The sequence below is a fragment of the Tigriopus californicus genome, chromosome 4, assembly GCF_007210705.1.
Source record: "Tigriopus californicus strain San Diego chromosome 4, Tcal_SD_v2.1, whole genome shotgun sequence".
In the NCBI taxonomy this organism is placed as follows: domain Eukaryota; kingdom Metazoa; phylum Arthropoda; class Copepoda; order Harpacticoida; family Harpacticidae; genus Tigriopus; species Tigriopus californicus.
In genome coordinates this window covers 1,691,012-1,706,223 of record NC_081443.1, presented here as the reverse complement: position 1 = coordinate 1,706,223, position 15,212 = coordinate 1,691,012, and the positions used below count along the sequence as shown (strand labels likewise).

Here is a 15,212-nt window from a genome sequence, read left to right as displayed (position 1 = left end):
AAGCTTATCTTTTATTGCCCACAAACCCATCTACAATAAATTAGGTCTAAAAAGTCCAACCGTATTGGATGGAGGAACCTTAAAACAAGATTATATCAAAATGTAGGGCATGACAAATTCACGAATCAAATCGACATGCGTTTCCGAAGTTGCCAAAAGCTGAGCACAAGTTTCTATCACTTTCTAATTCAGAAACAGCTGATCAAGAAACATTTGTTAATGTTAACTACTCAAATGTTTTAGTATTCGGCGGCTCTTCTGTTTCAAAAGCAGCGAATGAATAGAGGCGGCTTTCGGGGTTGAACAAAGAATGATTGATTTTTGATCCTTAGAATTTACTATTGATATCCATTTGAAATTCGAGACGGACTTGAATCAAACGGGGTGATCATGTTCTTTATTTGTGACGCTTATCAAATGTCATTTCTTTTTCATGGCACACCCATGGTCAGTTTCATTACACTTTTTCATTGAAAAATAATGTCAAATCTACTCATATTTCTAACCAATTAGGTGCGAAGCTCGGAACGGATGATGATGCTTCACACGAATTGGGAAAGCAAACGTCAAGCAATGTGGGTGGTTTTTTTCTCGTCATGGTCATGACCGGTGAATTCTTCACTGCAAAAAGTTTGGGCACAAAAGAAGAAAAGGAAAACGTGTTTTGAGACCTATTCACTGAAGGGGATGGGTCACTTCTGCTCATACATCTCCCGAAAAATGGGGTCCCAGACTTGACTTACTTGGAACAGGGAACATGATGAAAAAATGCTGCTCTAATAGTGTCGTTATTATTATTGATTTGAAATAGTGATATCGGAATTGAAGCCGAAGAATAGACCTTGATGGTGTTGGTCCTCTCTAACTCGGTTGTCCAGGTTGGCGCGAGTTCAGTAGCCGATCAATAGCCGCATTTACATCTCCGAAAGTTGCTATTAAGGCTGCAAGTATCACAAATATCATCAGTTATTATCAGTTAGTTCAGAGCTGACCCTTTCCGTTACGAATTCATTGCCTCTCTTTCTTTCAGCTCACCTTGAATGTTGGCCTGCCGATCCACAAAGCCCATGCTGGCCAGTTGATCCAATTGGCTTTGGAACCGTTGCTCTGGTGGATTGTTGAGACCTTGGTTGGCCATGTTGCTCACCATCTGATTCATCAACTGCGAGAAAGCCTCACCCGCCGCCGGACTCCCGCCCACGTTCGGGTTGGATCCCGACGCATTTCCAGTGCTCGCGGGAGCGGAAGAGGGGCTAGGGGACGTGGTGTTGGTGGTCGTCGGGCTGGCTGTGGTGGCTGTGGTCGTCGTGGATGGTTGCTGCTGGCCACCCAAGAATAACCCAGGGGCGATGGCAGGCATGCCCATAGAGGTGTACACTTCCGGGGCGGTGGTCTGCAGCCTCTGGAGGCCTTGTTGGATTTGGTTCAGAGCTGACATAGCATCGGGATTGCTCACTAGACTCTGAACGGCGGGATTCTGCATCTGCTGCATCATGGCGGGCATCATGTTCCGCATTTGCTCCTAATTGGATCACGCAAACAAACAATTAATCAATGAAGCTCAAGATGATGGTTGCTGAATGATGCGACATCTCGCGTAAGAGAGCTTGCTTACCTGGAGGGCTGGATTGCCCGCAAACAGAGGATTGCTGGACATGATATTCGCAGCCATGTCCGGGTTCTGGGAGAGTGTATCCATCAGAGATCGCGTGTAGGGGGCGTTCATCATGTTCTGCATCAGTTGGGGATTCTCGGTCATTTGCTGCATCAAAGACCGCATCCCCGGGGAAGCGAACAAACTACCACCGGTCAAATCTGGTGTGGTCCCACTACCAGTTCCAGAATTATCTGTAAATTTAACATTTATGTTAGCAGAGGCGCATTCACCTTCGTTGAAGATGCAAATATATTTTTCAGAAATGGCGTGCGTAGAAATTAAAAATCAAGACACAAGAATAGGCGCTTTGTGAACATCCAAAACGGGACCCTTGGCGGTCACTTACTTGATCCCGAGGTATTGGTGCCCGCCTGATTACTGCTACCACCCCCACTATTGCCACCCCAAGGATTGGGCATGGGCGTGGCATTCTCGCCCGTGGTCGAGGCTCCAGGGCCTCGCGAGTTCCCGGAGAGCGCTTGAAATGGGTTCGACCCTAAATGATCTTGGGCTGCATTGAGCATGGGCTCTTGGATATCGCGGTACATTCGCTGAAGGGCACTCTGACCACCTGTTTCGAAATGAAGATGGATAGAGTACAGCCTTATGAAGGGGACCTCATTGTCTACAAGCCAAGAGGCCGGAAGAAAGAAAGAAAGAGCGTCATACCGGGAATGGATTCCAAGTTGGACATGGCTCGATCTTGGTTCCGCATGAGTTCTTGCAACATGGCAGGATTCCGGGCAATCTCCATTGTTTGCCGCAAGATGTCAGGATTGCTCAACATGTGCGTGATCTCGGGATTACGCTCCATCAACTGGAATAAGTCAAGTTTGAACAAATGCGCTCCTTCAGGAAATCTAATTCATATAGTAGCGTGATCTTCCTTGGCTTCTGGGTAAACCCTTAATTTACCTCAACTGGTTTGATTGCCAATACTTAGTCAGCACCAACTGCACGCGTCTAATTACTTCAGGATATCATTGTAAAGATCAAGAGAACGAGTTCAGTTACATTTAAGGCAATTGAATACAATCGTCTGTCTGCCATCACAACTAAGGCAATAACATACAAGGCTGTTAAGCCACGAAGTCCTGTTAGGAAGATAGACCGACCAATCAATAGGTCTCGATGCACCCTCTTTTCAAATCTCTACTTTGACCTCACGTTGACACGTTGATTCAACTTACTTGTTGCATCTGAGGATTAGATTGCATGAGGGATCGCATAATCTCCGGATTAGACATGAGACTTTGGGTCAAAGGCGAATCCAGGAGCTGGCGCATCATTTCCGGATTGCCCATCATCTCGCGTTGCATGCGCTGCTGCATTTCCATAAAATTGGCCGAGCCCATGCCCAAGTTGCTCATCCCCGGGATACCACCCATGCCGCCCAAACCAAAAGGCGAGGCACTCGGATCTAAAAAAGCAAGGATTTCACGGGTCAACCTGCTCTGACGAAGGCGGGACACAAACAGACAGGGTCGGGGCCTTTACTTGTGGGGGTTTGCTGGGATGAAGCATTGGCACCGGTGTTGTTGTTGCTGCCTTGGCTCGAGGCACCGGATTTGATCACTAAGTGGACCGTGCGGTCGTTGGCGATGGCATGCGTGGCCAAAGTCTCGTGATCCTTCATGATTTTACCACCAAAGATGAGACAGAGCTTCTCCACGGGCTCCTGGAACTCTCGGGCCACCAATTGGCGAAACTAAAGTTCAAAAAAAGAGCGGGATGAATTTCCGATTGAGGATTTTCACCTGCCTTTAAACGTATGGATTGACCGAACTACTAGATCAAAAGGTGTGACCTGCCCAAGCGAGGCCCATAGAATGCATGGTTCAGCTCTCCTCTAGTTATCACTTACCAAAAAGAGCTGATTCATTCATTTAGTGTCGAGTTCGACACTGAGTTTGAACACAATCATTCAAAGTGTCTGACAATGAAATAACATATTATTCCTTGCGACCTAGGCAATTCTTATGACTCACTTGGTTGACGCTGGCTTTTTCTTTGACAGACACAGTTTTCGTGGTTTGAGGCGTCTTGACGTGGACTGAAATGGCGGGTCCCTGTAAAGACAAAAAGTGGGCCCGGTTATCCTTCAAGTGTGGCCACAGTTTGGCTCCTTCATCCATCTTAATCTGGCCACACCAAATGATGGACCTTGATCCATCTATCCGGCCTCATTCTAAATACGACCATGAGATGGGTTCAATCCGGAAATCCGGACATAATTCTCTAAATCTCAAATCTCATCCGCCAAGTTAAGGATCCGCCCACCAGAATATCCTTCTATCCACAAATCCAACTTGTCATGGCTGGGACATGATGGATGGGGGCGGGACCGAGGAATAAAGGGGGAGGGGGGAACCGTGGAAGTACCGTGGACTTCGAATCCGGCCCCGACCATACTACGTACCAAAGCGGCTTCCTCATCGTCAGAATCATCGGCGATGGTGTGCACAGGGGCCTCCTCCTCTTTCTTCGGGTTCTCCTCTTCTTTGGAGGGCGGGGCGGCCGAACCTTCGGGTTTGGGATCGGACATGCTCAATGGACACGACGGCGAGCTAAGGCGAGCTAAGGCGGGCGGGCAACGGGTAACGGGTAACGGGCCAATCCGATGAGACTACGGGCTACAAATCCAAGGATGGGATCCACGAATGACAGATGAGCAAGTCAGAAAGAGAGTGAGGAATCAGGAATTGATGACGGTCCCTTCTCTTCGTGTTCGTCTTCGTCCTTTACAGTGAGTGGACTTGAGAATGGCCTGCTAGACCAGTTGGGACATCTGAAGTTCATGCCATTGGGTCAGATTTGATCCTCATTTGGGGTCAGATCAGGGGAGTGACGCCACAAAAAGAGTCAGTGGGGCAAGGTTATTAGTGAGGGGTTGATGGGATATTTTCTTGTACCAGCTACGCCATGGGTCCAATTGAAGGCTTTAATGATGATGATGATATCCGATCATTTTCAGGGCCAAAGTCCGTCGGATTAGGGTTTCAGATAAGATATATATGGCCGATAGCTTGTATTTTTGGGCAACACTGAACCCGTCGCTCTGTGCTTGAGAAGTGGGTGGGGGGGGTGATCCCATTTCGTGTTCTCTTCTCTCACCTTCGGCCCGATGTCAGGGATGCCAACCAGTCCCAACGTCCTAGGTGCAGAATTATATTATATATTTGTGTGTGCTGGATTAAAGACACGAACTATAGTGTCAAACCCTGTGGGCCTTTAAAGTCTCCGAAAATCTTTGTTTTAATTTGTTTTCTTCTCTTAAAACATAGAAGCCAAAGCTTGTTTACTATTGGTCTCGAAAGCACATTTGGAAACACAGAAAAGTGGCATGGATTTGAGTAAGTTTTTGTGTCCAAGAATTTCAGTTCTTTGTGTATTTTCTCTGAGCAGGCCCATTTCAGCTTTACTCATATCGATTTTATTGGCAGCACTTATTCTTCGTCAGCTTAGTGTAAAGATACGTTTAAAGTGCCCAAACTTTGCAGACTAAAAAGCCGTATTAGTCAAGAAAAACATTTAAAAACTCTCGAATCGATTCTGTTTTAGAAATAAAAAAATTTGTATGATAAATTTTCTTACTTTTGGAATTTTAAAGGTTCTTATAGTCTAATTCAATTTTCTATTCCGGTTTTTCTTATGTTCATGGAAAATATAATCAAATGTGTATTAGTCACGCTTACAGAGGGTCGAGATTGTTCTATGACAAATAATCTTCATAATAGGGAGATGAGACAATATTAAGATAGTTTATTCACGTTGCAAATGTTGATCATACGATTTTGCATTAACATACATGGTAGTTACATCAATTTTAGGAAACGTCTTTGAGTTAGACTTAATATTCTGAGAAGCAAATTCGAGATTATGCGGTATCATGATCAGGGAGTTTCTTTCTAGATATCAAAAGATATCCACTTCAAGGCTTATCCAATCATGTACGCATAACACAGCACATATTAATGCCTGAATCAAGTTACAAGCTTGAATGCTTCATTGTTTTGCCCTAAGCTACCATACCAAGAGACTGGTATGGTTGAATCAACCATCAAAATCTAAATAAAGACCTGGACTCCCTGCCCTTCCAGAACGAAAAATGTCACAGACTTAGAGACAAGCTCGGATCTAGTCCACCAACCGAACCACCCATGGCTTAAGAATTTCGTCCACATCGCCATCAGAACGCAAGAATGTGCCCAAGAAACGATTTCCATCAACTCCATGCTTTTCCCCAAGACAAACAACGTATTCCCATAGCGTATGATTCAATAACCGAGAATGCGCTTTTGAAGTCACATGACCCAAAGAAAAACTGACCGCTAGATGACGCTCCTCCCAAACCGGGTCTGGGAAAGTCTGTCCAACGATTCTGTAAGACGAAAGGCCGACCGACCCCGTCGGGTACATCATGCATAAATACGGGCAGTCATCGGTGCCAACACCAAACTTTCCACAACAGCAACTGATCGTCTCGCACCTGTGAACTACCAGCTCAAGCGACAAACCCCCTACTATAGATCATTCCTCGGTTATTTTTGGCAACGTTGGGCCTATTTGTCCCTCTAGCGGTAAACATGATGCAAGGGGAAGTGTGCGTGGGGAAGGTAAAAGTGTCGTTTTGGATTCCTGGAATTACATCTCTCCCCTCCAGCTAGGAGATATAAAACACAGTTGATCTAGTGCCTGGTGGAGCTCTCCAATAGACAAAAGGGTTCTGGTTTCGATTGTGCATTCCCTGAGTGTGTCATCATACCATCCATACCATTGTTTACCTTTGCCTTGCTAATAGTTCTCAATCAGTGTTCCCACAATAGGACTGTGCTCTAGTGCTCTGGTTTCATGTCCAAAGTTTGGAAGTTGCTCGTGGGTGATTAGTGAATGCTGATGAGCTCCATTGCCATTGACAACCATTGGTTACCAATGGAAGAAGAGAGCTGGTCGACCAGCAGTGCCCTTTGCGTCGGATAGTCGTGTTCAGTGAAAATGAAGCAGAATATTGTAGTACATGATTTGTACTCTGCCAAGTAGATGGCTCAGTCCTTGATCGTGGTGTGGTGCAGTGTGTAAGAGCGACAGAGGGGAAAAAAAGCTCCATTTTCAAGAGGATTGTTTGTTTGTCCGTGTCCTCTGAAGTCGAATCAAGTGTGTACGAGGGAAGCTCTCTTTTTGTATATTCATCATCTGAACATTGAACACCAGTTGTTGGCTATCTTCAGTTCTCCGTCCTCAGTCCTCAGTCCTCACTTAATCAAGCTGAGGTTCAGTGGGATTGCTCCCGTGTTCCAGTTTCTATTTAGCTTCCAATCATCGGGTTTTGATCTTTGGTCACCGAAGGTAAGACATGATCTGAATTTGAAAGCAGTGCTCTTGATGAACTAAAGTCGCTCATTTTATCTTTCAATGAAATTTTAGATTCATCTCTAAGTGTTCGCGTTTGTCCAATGCTTCTAATTATCCATTTTATGAAAATCGAGAGAAACAAATCGATACCAACACCCTAAATCAAGAATGAAACTTATGCTTGAAGAGTATCCAACAGCCAATTTGTTTTTTGAGAGGCTGTAGCATCAACACAACAAATTCATAAAATTGAAACGTTTGAAAGAAAATTGTAACCATTGTAAACACTCTTATTCCCTTGAACGCATTCCAATCTCGCAATTGCTATTACAGTATTGCCATAAAGTGAATGATTTAATGGGAATTATCTTTTCAGTTGCTCAAAAAACGTTAGGTTAATACAAAGGGCTTAAAAGTAAGCAAACCCAAGCGATGATTTCTTGTCTGAGTGTTAGGCCAAACATCTTCCACTAAAAAGTCAGCATTTTAGGTTGTTCGATTATTTTAATGAAAATATCGTTTTGAAATTGAAATTTCGGAAATCTTTGAAACATGGCTAATTTATTCCTCAGATACCGTATATTTTGAGCTACAGTATATCCCTAATTACTATCACCTCAAAGAAAAATCTGTTGTAGAAACTAATTTTGCCAAAGTATTCCCTAACATACGAGAAAAAAAATGCAAATTTTCGCACGATTCTTGAACCAAACAGGTTAAGCCAGTCCTTTGTGAAAACTCTTTATCCCATGAACTGTTTTAAGTGCAAGAAGTGGGAGCAATTAGCTCTAGCAAACAATATCTTTATCATCATGCATGATTTTTGATGGTATAATGTACCACCCTAAGCCTTGCACTTTTTTTTTTACCCTCCACAATAATATTAAATGTTTCTTACTGTTCAAGTTGCCCTCAAGACACAGAAATTTGCACCCAAAGTACCTTCAACATGAATTCAAGTACAGTAAACTGGAAATCGGCTTGTATTTTCACATTCCTTCCCTCTGAGGTCAAGTCAGCGGAATTCAATTCGAGAGTAGTAAACAATTCCCAAAAGTGGATCTCCCAAAAGCGTACTTTAAGAGGGGTGAGAAACCAAGGTAAATTTGAATTCAAGTCCCAAACGATCGTTCACTTTGGTCAATTAATTAGACAGAGAGTTTATCATCAGTTGTTTAAAGAGGAGATTGGCTCAATGGAATTGAGTTGATTTAAAGGGCATCTTTCGCGACCATTTCCTGTACGTCAAGACATCCTTTGTGGACGAGGAGGAAACCAGATGAACTTTTGTCATTGAAACATCGTGTAGGAAAGCAAAGAAAAACAAGTCAGTCGCGAACTTTCCTTTGAGTCTTACACATATCTACATGGCAATTAGATGTTCTCAGACAAAGGTTTTATCCTTGTGTGTCTTGCAAACAATAAGACGGTGAGTGGTTGTGATTTCCAGGAATTAGTTCAAGGCATTCAGCTCCCATTGGTGTACTTCTCTGGCAAGTTAAGATAGAGATCAATTAGCTTCTAGAAAAGAAGGTTGTGGATGATGACGCTTTCTATTTTGAAAAATCGCCATTTTTGCTTTAGATTTTTCATCGGTTTCGCAAATACCTACCGCCGGATCGAGACAAAAAGAGAAGAAAAAAATCATCACATTTTACCCTATTTTACCCTTTTATTTCAAACCAGACAAACTGGCTGAAGAACAAATTTCTTGAGATTCCGAGGTTACACCGGTAGCATCCTTCAAATCAAATTTGAACACATTATTGATCAGTCATCCAAATCAACCCAACATTCAAGGGCTTGCCCGGTCTGCCAGCTTAATTTCGTTATTAGAACAAATATCATACAAAGGTTCAATTTTAATACACATATTTTTTTTTTTATCTTTTCTTTAAAAAATAGCTCCGAGGGATACATTCCTTGTTGCGGTTAGTAAAACTCGTGAAAAAAATAAACAAAAAGAAATTCATTGTGACACTCACAAGCTAAATCAGCAACGAATCTGTCATTTACTGTTGTTTATTTTTCACATGAAATTAGGATACACTAATAAAAGTAAACCATCAATCGAGGTTACATCTTCACCAATCAAACCTTGAAATAGCTCAAGTCATGCAAATGTTACTCATCTCTTCTCATTATTTTTAGTACTTTTTTGTTCCAATTCTTGCATGTGAACCCCTCGTACTTCCTTTTGAATGTTGCAGGTTAATAAATACGATATAAACATTGTGCGGGTCTCTTGGAACATGTATTACACGTACTGGTGATCGGTTGTTAGAATTGGAAAAACCACCCGTTTATTCCATTGCCGATTGACGACACCTTGACTATTTCAAAGCTAGATGGTCTAGACTGTCCATTTATTTTAAAGTATTAACGCAAGGTATTGTCATTGGATACAAAAATATAACAATTCTGAAATGTAAACAGATATAACGAGTGAAGAAGGGTTATTTAAGCATTAGCGCACAAAACACGGGGAGAACACATCATTTCTATGCAACGAAGACGAAACATGTGCACGCTCTTGATATTTTTTTCTTCTTTTAGCTCAGGTTCACTTCAATGAAACGAAACATGTGTGCAATGCCAAGAAACCAACTAAAATCTACTGTTTACATTTTCAGGCAATATCTCTGACTGCAAATCAAGCTGATACCAAGAAGAACGCATCATTTGATTGAGATATGTGGACAGTGTCATTGCGCAATAGCAAGCAATATTTAGGCAACCTGGACGGAGCAAGGCCTCTTCAAACCTTGTCCTTGACCAGCCAAGACTACAATTATCATGGTGAGTACATATTTATCCCTCTCCAGCTCGACAAGCTATCGTTTTCCCATCGATGTACCTACCACTATGTGTGTACAAAGATATTGGATCCGAATAATACAGATTGCCGCCGAGAAAGGTGAGACGACGGTAGTCATTAGCATCGCATGTTGTGGTTGAATGATTGCCACCTTCTCTTGAGACTTAACTCTCCTCCTTCTCCCCTTTCTCTGCATCCGTTTTTGAAGGAAATGTCGTTCTTTGACGTTCGAAACCACGTGGCTTCATGCAAACAAAATATTTTGAGAGGGCTGAACCAGCATTCCAATTCAGTACTGGATGCTTCAGGATTGTAGAGAAATGAGCTTTTGTAATTGTGCACGCATTAAAACCACCACATATACGTGTTTCTAGTTGAATATGCGGCAATCATCGTGAAATTTGGAAAAAGCTTCCATGGATAAACTTTTTTCTGTGAACATACCTTTTTCCCAAGCTAGATAGGATTAGTTGGTCATTTGATACTGAGTTGAGGTAGTCAAATGACCAAAACGTTGCGGAAAACGAAGCACTTCAAAGCTAAGGCGAGGGCTTTCTATACCACCTACCTCTTTTAGAATATCTGATGGCAATGATTCATTTGGTCGAATCGTTCAAAAAAGTCTCATTTGGTTCTTGTGTTGCATGCTAATCTTTTTTACAATCTTACGATTGTAGATTGTCTTTTAAAGTCAAGCGTTGAATAATTTAGCTATGAAATTTCATTTGAAAATGAATGGACAGTCACTACTGCCATTTTAAGACATATTTCCAGGCTATTGGAATAAGTTTTGACAGAAGAGATTTATCTGCAATCTCATAGCATCCCAGATAATTAACCCCTGGCCCAGTTAGGCAAGATACTAAATACCCTTTGATGATATCACCAATCCTGAAGAAAAAGGTTTCCTGCGTTCTTAGTCCGTTACTCTTGAACATAGACCATTACCTCTCGCGTAAAATTCTGTTCCATGGTAAATATTTTTGCCTTAATACGTTCCATGAGCCCCAAGAACACGCTCCATTTGCTTTTAACGCACCCTGTTCCTCGCCTGCACTATCACGTTCCACTTCCGACCAAACAATGGGCGTGTTTCTAAGCACGATTCAAACGACAAACGATACCCATGAGTGTTGAAGGTAGTGGTGGTCCAATGAAAATCCTCACTTGGGTCCCGTGCTCTCGCAACCTCAATTTCTCTCGCCTCAAAGGTTTCGGGTCGAGACCGAGGCCGTTGAAGAGGCTTCTTCCTCTTGTGACGACTGTTATTTCTCTTGCTCGACCTCGATCCATACTGCCTCTTTCGTCTCTCCTGCTTATTTTGGCTCTTCTTCGTGGTTCCACTTCCTCCTCGACGACCAAGGTGGTCCTTCCTTTGTGCCTCAATCCGAGCTTCGTCCTCGTTTTGAGGCCGTTCCACAATCCACACTCTCGAGGGCCCATCATCATCATGCTCAAGCGCCCCAAACGCTGAGGGAAATAGGGAATCGCCCCCTGAATAACATTCGGTTGAGGTGAGTTGGGCTCGACTCCCAGTTCGGTTCGTCAGTCGGACCCGTTTATATCCGAGTGAAGTTCATTGCCGGTTGCCTTGATGAATTTCCCTTGAGAGGGATAGACAACAGTTGGGTGAGAAACTATTGTGCTCCGTTTGGCAGTTCTCGTGTGTGCCAACTCGGATATGTTAAATACCAAAAGTCAACAGTTGGGTTGGAATGCAAATTCGTATATCAGCCCATTCCTGCATCGTGGGCCTTCTGATATTTTCATAGTGTCCCTCCAAAAATTGTCGTAAATCCCCTTGGGTAGGGAATCGTTGAGGCGTGAAGAAAGAAAATATTCCCATCTAGTTCCATCTAAACACTTCCGAGGTACTTCCGCTGAGCGTGCTCAAACTCTAAGAGCCTGAGACTTACTTGGAACTGATGGTGTCTCTTTCTTTTCACACCCGCTTTTCACATCTTGATGATGATCACGATGTCGTCTCAACATCAACGAGTTGCTTTGTCTCGGACCCACTAGTCGGAATGTCCGATTGGCGAATGATTGCGATCTAGAACCCGGCTCCCATCGATTGTTCAGATGGGTTGATCGTGGAACATGAGTTGTGAATTCTTGTCAGCCCCGGGTCCTAGGCGGGTGAGTCGGGCCCGACGCCTCAGTGATGCCTTGCTCAGTGGGGAGCTTGGCGATCGTCTCAGTGTTCCATTGGTGAGCCGAACGCGGCGACTCAGTGATGCTCTGCTTCAAGTGGTGCCCAACTTTCCATCGAGTTACCACTCACCCGTCTCCAAACTAGCCAAAGTGCTCTCCAGAAACAAGAGTCAGAACAATGGGCAACCCGTAAGTAGATTAGACCGCGATAAGGATGGGCTCAAATCTCTTGGGAAGAACTCGGGGAATAGGAAACGGATGATATTTGACACGGCTCTATTCAGAGCATATTGCACGGAGATATTTAATAAATCAATGCGAGTGGTTTGGAACTTTCATATTAAGGAAGGAACAGGTTTTCAGGTCCGAGGTTATGTCTGAACGTAAATTGGTTTCGGTAGAGCTCAAAGACGTTTTTTCAATTCGTGTCAATCACTGTCCTCACCATGATTGCTCCCTCTCCGAGGCCGTCGCTGAGGAATGTCAAGGGTTATGGGACTCAATGAGTCTTTTCCACAAATTATGATTGAATCTGGTGGCAAATTCAATTCCATCCAATCACAAAGTCATTTTTCGGGACTTGAATCTAGCTTTCATTCCAATGACAAAGAAGTTGAGCCTATTGAGCAAGGAATCGAAGCTGAATGAATATTTTGATCAAGTGATCAACTTTGAAGAACTTGATCGATTTTCATAATTGAAAAAACTTAAACTAAAAAAAAATCGCGTTTCTGGGGCAACGCAGAAGTGTCCAATCTAAAGTTTACCAGTTTTCGAAAACTTGAGATAGAAGTAAGATAGAAGTAAGATTGACGTGAGGTATACGAGTACCTCTTAACGTCTGAATTGTCAAGAGTGATGGATCTTTTTAACTAGCTTTTTTTGATGGAGTGAATTCGTGCAGTTTCAATTACATACGGCCCCAATGAAACGTTCATGCCATTCACGCCAAGTCCCGAGTTCTTCTTCGTATTTCAAATACAATGAACATCAATTTTCTTTGAATTAGAATGAGTCGTCAGAAACTTTCATGTTTTGTATCTCGTTATGTTCTGACCGTCGCAAAGTTGCCTTGGGGAAAGAAGGATTGGTCTAGACAAGTTGCAAAATGACTTTAAGGCAAGATGGTCTTCGGAAGAGAAAATGTTTTTTGTATGGAGACTATTTTTGGTATTGATCTGACCTTTAAGTCAATGAAAAAACACATCAGGTCGCTCCGATCGTCAAAGATCTGAAATAAGTTATATAATGATCGTACGAGTGAGACCGAGTATTTTGTGGAAATGAAAGTATGTATGCAGATTTTTAAGCAAAACGTATTGGACACTTTTTGGTAATCTAACTTGTAGAGATTTTACAATGTTTGTCATATGTCTTCAGTGAAAATACGAACACTTTGAGCAGACTGATTACTCATTAATTAAAACGAGACTGGAATATGGGATTGAGTTTTTGGCAATAGTTCGGCAATGAAAAGCTTAATCGCCCTCCAAAAGAAATGCACGCCAAAAAGAAGTCTCACACAAGTATAATCTTTAGGGCTCATAATATTTTAAAAGTTATTGACCTAGTTAAAGTTAGTCGATTGAAATTTTTATACAGCTGTCTTTGCAAACAAACACCATTGATTATTAACCAGTGTACTTATGAAGTAAAAAGAAATGGACCGTTATACTTCAGTCTACCAATAGTGCGCCTTGAGTGGCATAAAACTTTCCCAAAGTTCTCTTTCTCTTGGACCTGGAACCTACCTTAATGAAGCAATTATCGACATGTCGGCCATGAACTCATTGAAATCGTGGGCCTCCGATCTAACGGAGGAAATCACTCGTGCTTACTCATACGAGTGCAATATATAGTAGATAAATGCTACTTCTGCCAGGGGGTGGTTTGAGCACCTTGGGTGGCTCCTCATTCGCCTCGTGATTGCTTTGAAAAAAACACTGACACTGCGGTACGCAAGTATTCACTGATGTCCTCATTGCTGAGGGTATTATCGGCTCCCATGAAAAAAGGGCACTTGGCTTATGGGCTGCCGTGGGTTAGCAGGCTTAAAACTTAACCAAATACGATCTACCTGTTTCCCTAAATAAATCCAATCCAATCCAATCCACGTCGTGTGGAAGTTTGTTTATACCATATTCGAATGGCTTTTGTCGTGAAATCTTTCTTCTTTCTCGGTGTTGGAGCTGAGATGAGGGATATACGTATAGGAAGTTAGTTCCACATGATCTGGGGGCGACACCAGTCGGTTCTTGGAACTGGAAATACTCCGACAGAGATGGAACGTAAGCCAATGCTTAATGAGACTCGCAGAGAATTAAATGCACCACTAGTTCATTCATGGAGGGTACGGAGGTCATTTAGATCAGGTGTTAAATGGTAACCCATCGGCCATTTTATTCCCGGTTACGTAACACATAATCTGAATGGTTTACTATGTTCTGACCCGGGATCATCATCGGTCAGCCGTGCATTTTCATAGAAATCAAGGCCATATTGTGCTCGGGAGAGCACAAGTCCACGAATTACAATCAAAAGACTTGCCACATGATGTTGGTATATGAGCGCTTAGTTGACCAAGCACACCCAATGCTTGATTTGCTTTCACCATTACGGTGTCAATATGTCTCTCTCTCTCTCTCCGTGGAAGTATCCTCCCTCCTACCATATCCCCATTAGTCCAATTTATACTGATAAGACATAGTTCTTTACGCACCTTTGAGAGTGCTCGAGTTGTCCGAAACAACCACAACATATTTAGATTGAAACTCAAGCATGTATAACGTCAAGACAAATCCAAACGTGGGTTGCGGATGTGTTAATATTTGTCTTTTGTGTTCCGATCAATTTAATGTGTTTTAAAGTAGTCCTTCTTCCGGTCAATATTAGCATCTTTTTCCAGCTCATGGAATGATTTTGTTCAACATTGATTTCGTTGACAGAATTAGTTGTAGAAAGAACGTCGAGCCAGTGACTGACGGTTTTGGGGTTTTGAACCTTAATTATCAGCAGGTTTTGGAATCAGTCTTCCACATACACTAGGAACAAATGGACATATTTGCCGTTACAAGTAGGCTATCAAGGAGGGATGCTCAAAACATAATTCTGTTTTGTAATCTTTTTTTTTCGTTTTGTTCTTTAATCTGAAATTTTGCTGCCGTCATGTTTTGGAATTTTACTCTTTTTACACTCAAATTTAATATTTTTACTGCCGAATTTCCTCCTCGC

General features: G+C 42.6%; 2 protein-coding genes across 5 annotated transcripts in view; one reads left to right on the top strand and one right to left on the bottom strand.

The window, feature by feature from the left end:
* Nucleotides 1-370: 370 nt before the first annotated feature.
* LOC131878897 (ubiquilin-1-like) lies at nucleotides 371-4,434 on the bottom strand. Its single transcript, XM_059225041.1, has 9 exons — nucleotides 4,077-4,434; nucleotides 3,646-3,726; nucleotides 3,155-3,365; nucleotides 2,848-3,077; nucleotides 2,327-2,474; nucleotides 2,004-2,228; nucleotides 1,616-1,848; nucleotides 1,036-1,522; nucleotides 371-941 (listed from the first exon to the last, which is right to left on the bottom strand). Exons 1-9 carry the CDS (start codon nucleotides 4,200-4,202, stop codon nucleotides 862-864), a joined length of 1,821 nt encoding a protein of 606 aa, XP_059081024.1. The 5' UTR covers nucleotides 4,203-4,434; the 3' UTR covers nucleotides 371-861.
* Nucleotides 4,435-6,136: 1,702 nt separating this feature from the next.
* LOC131878964 (transient receptor potential cation channel trpm-like) overlaps nucleotides 6,137-15,212 on the top strand; it is a 42,780-nt gene continuing 33,704 nt past the window's right edge. For 3 of the 4 annotated variants that reach the window (XM_059225133.1, XM_059225132.1, XM_059225131.1), the window contains exon 1: nucleotides 11,913-12,170. In XM_059225133.1, the coding sequence (XP_059081116.1) occupies nucleotides 11,928-12,170 (243 nt within the window). In that variant the 5' untranslated portion in view covers nucleotides 11,913-11,927. Of the gene's footprint in view, nucleotides 7,004-9,642; nucleotides 9,809-11,912; nucleotides 12,171-15,212 lie in introns of those variants that run through there. The other variant, XM_059225135.1, reaches the window with a different exon arrangement.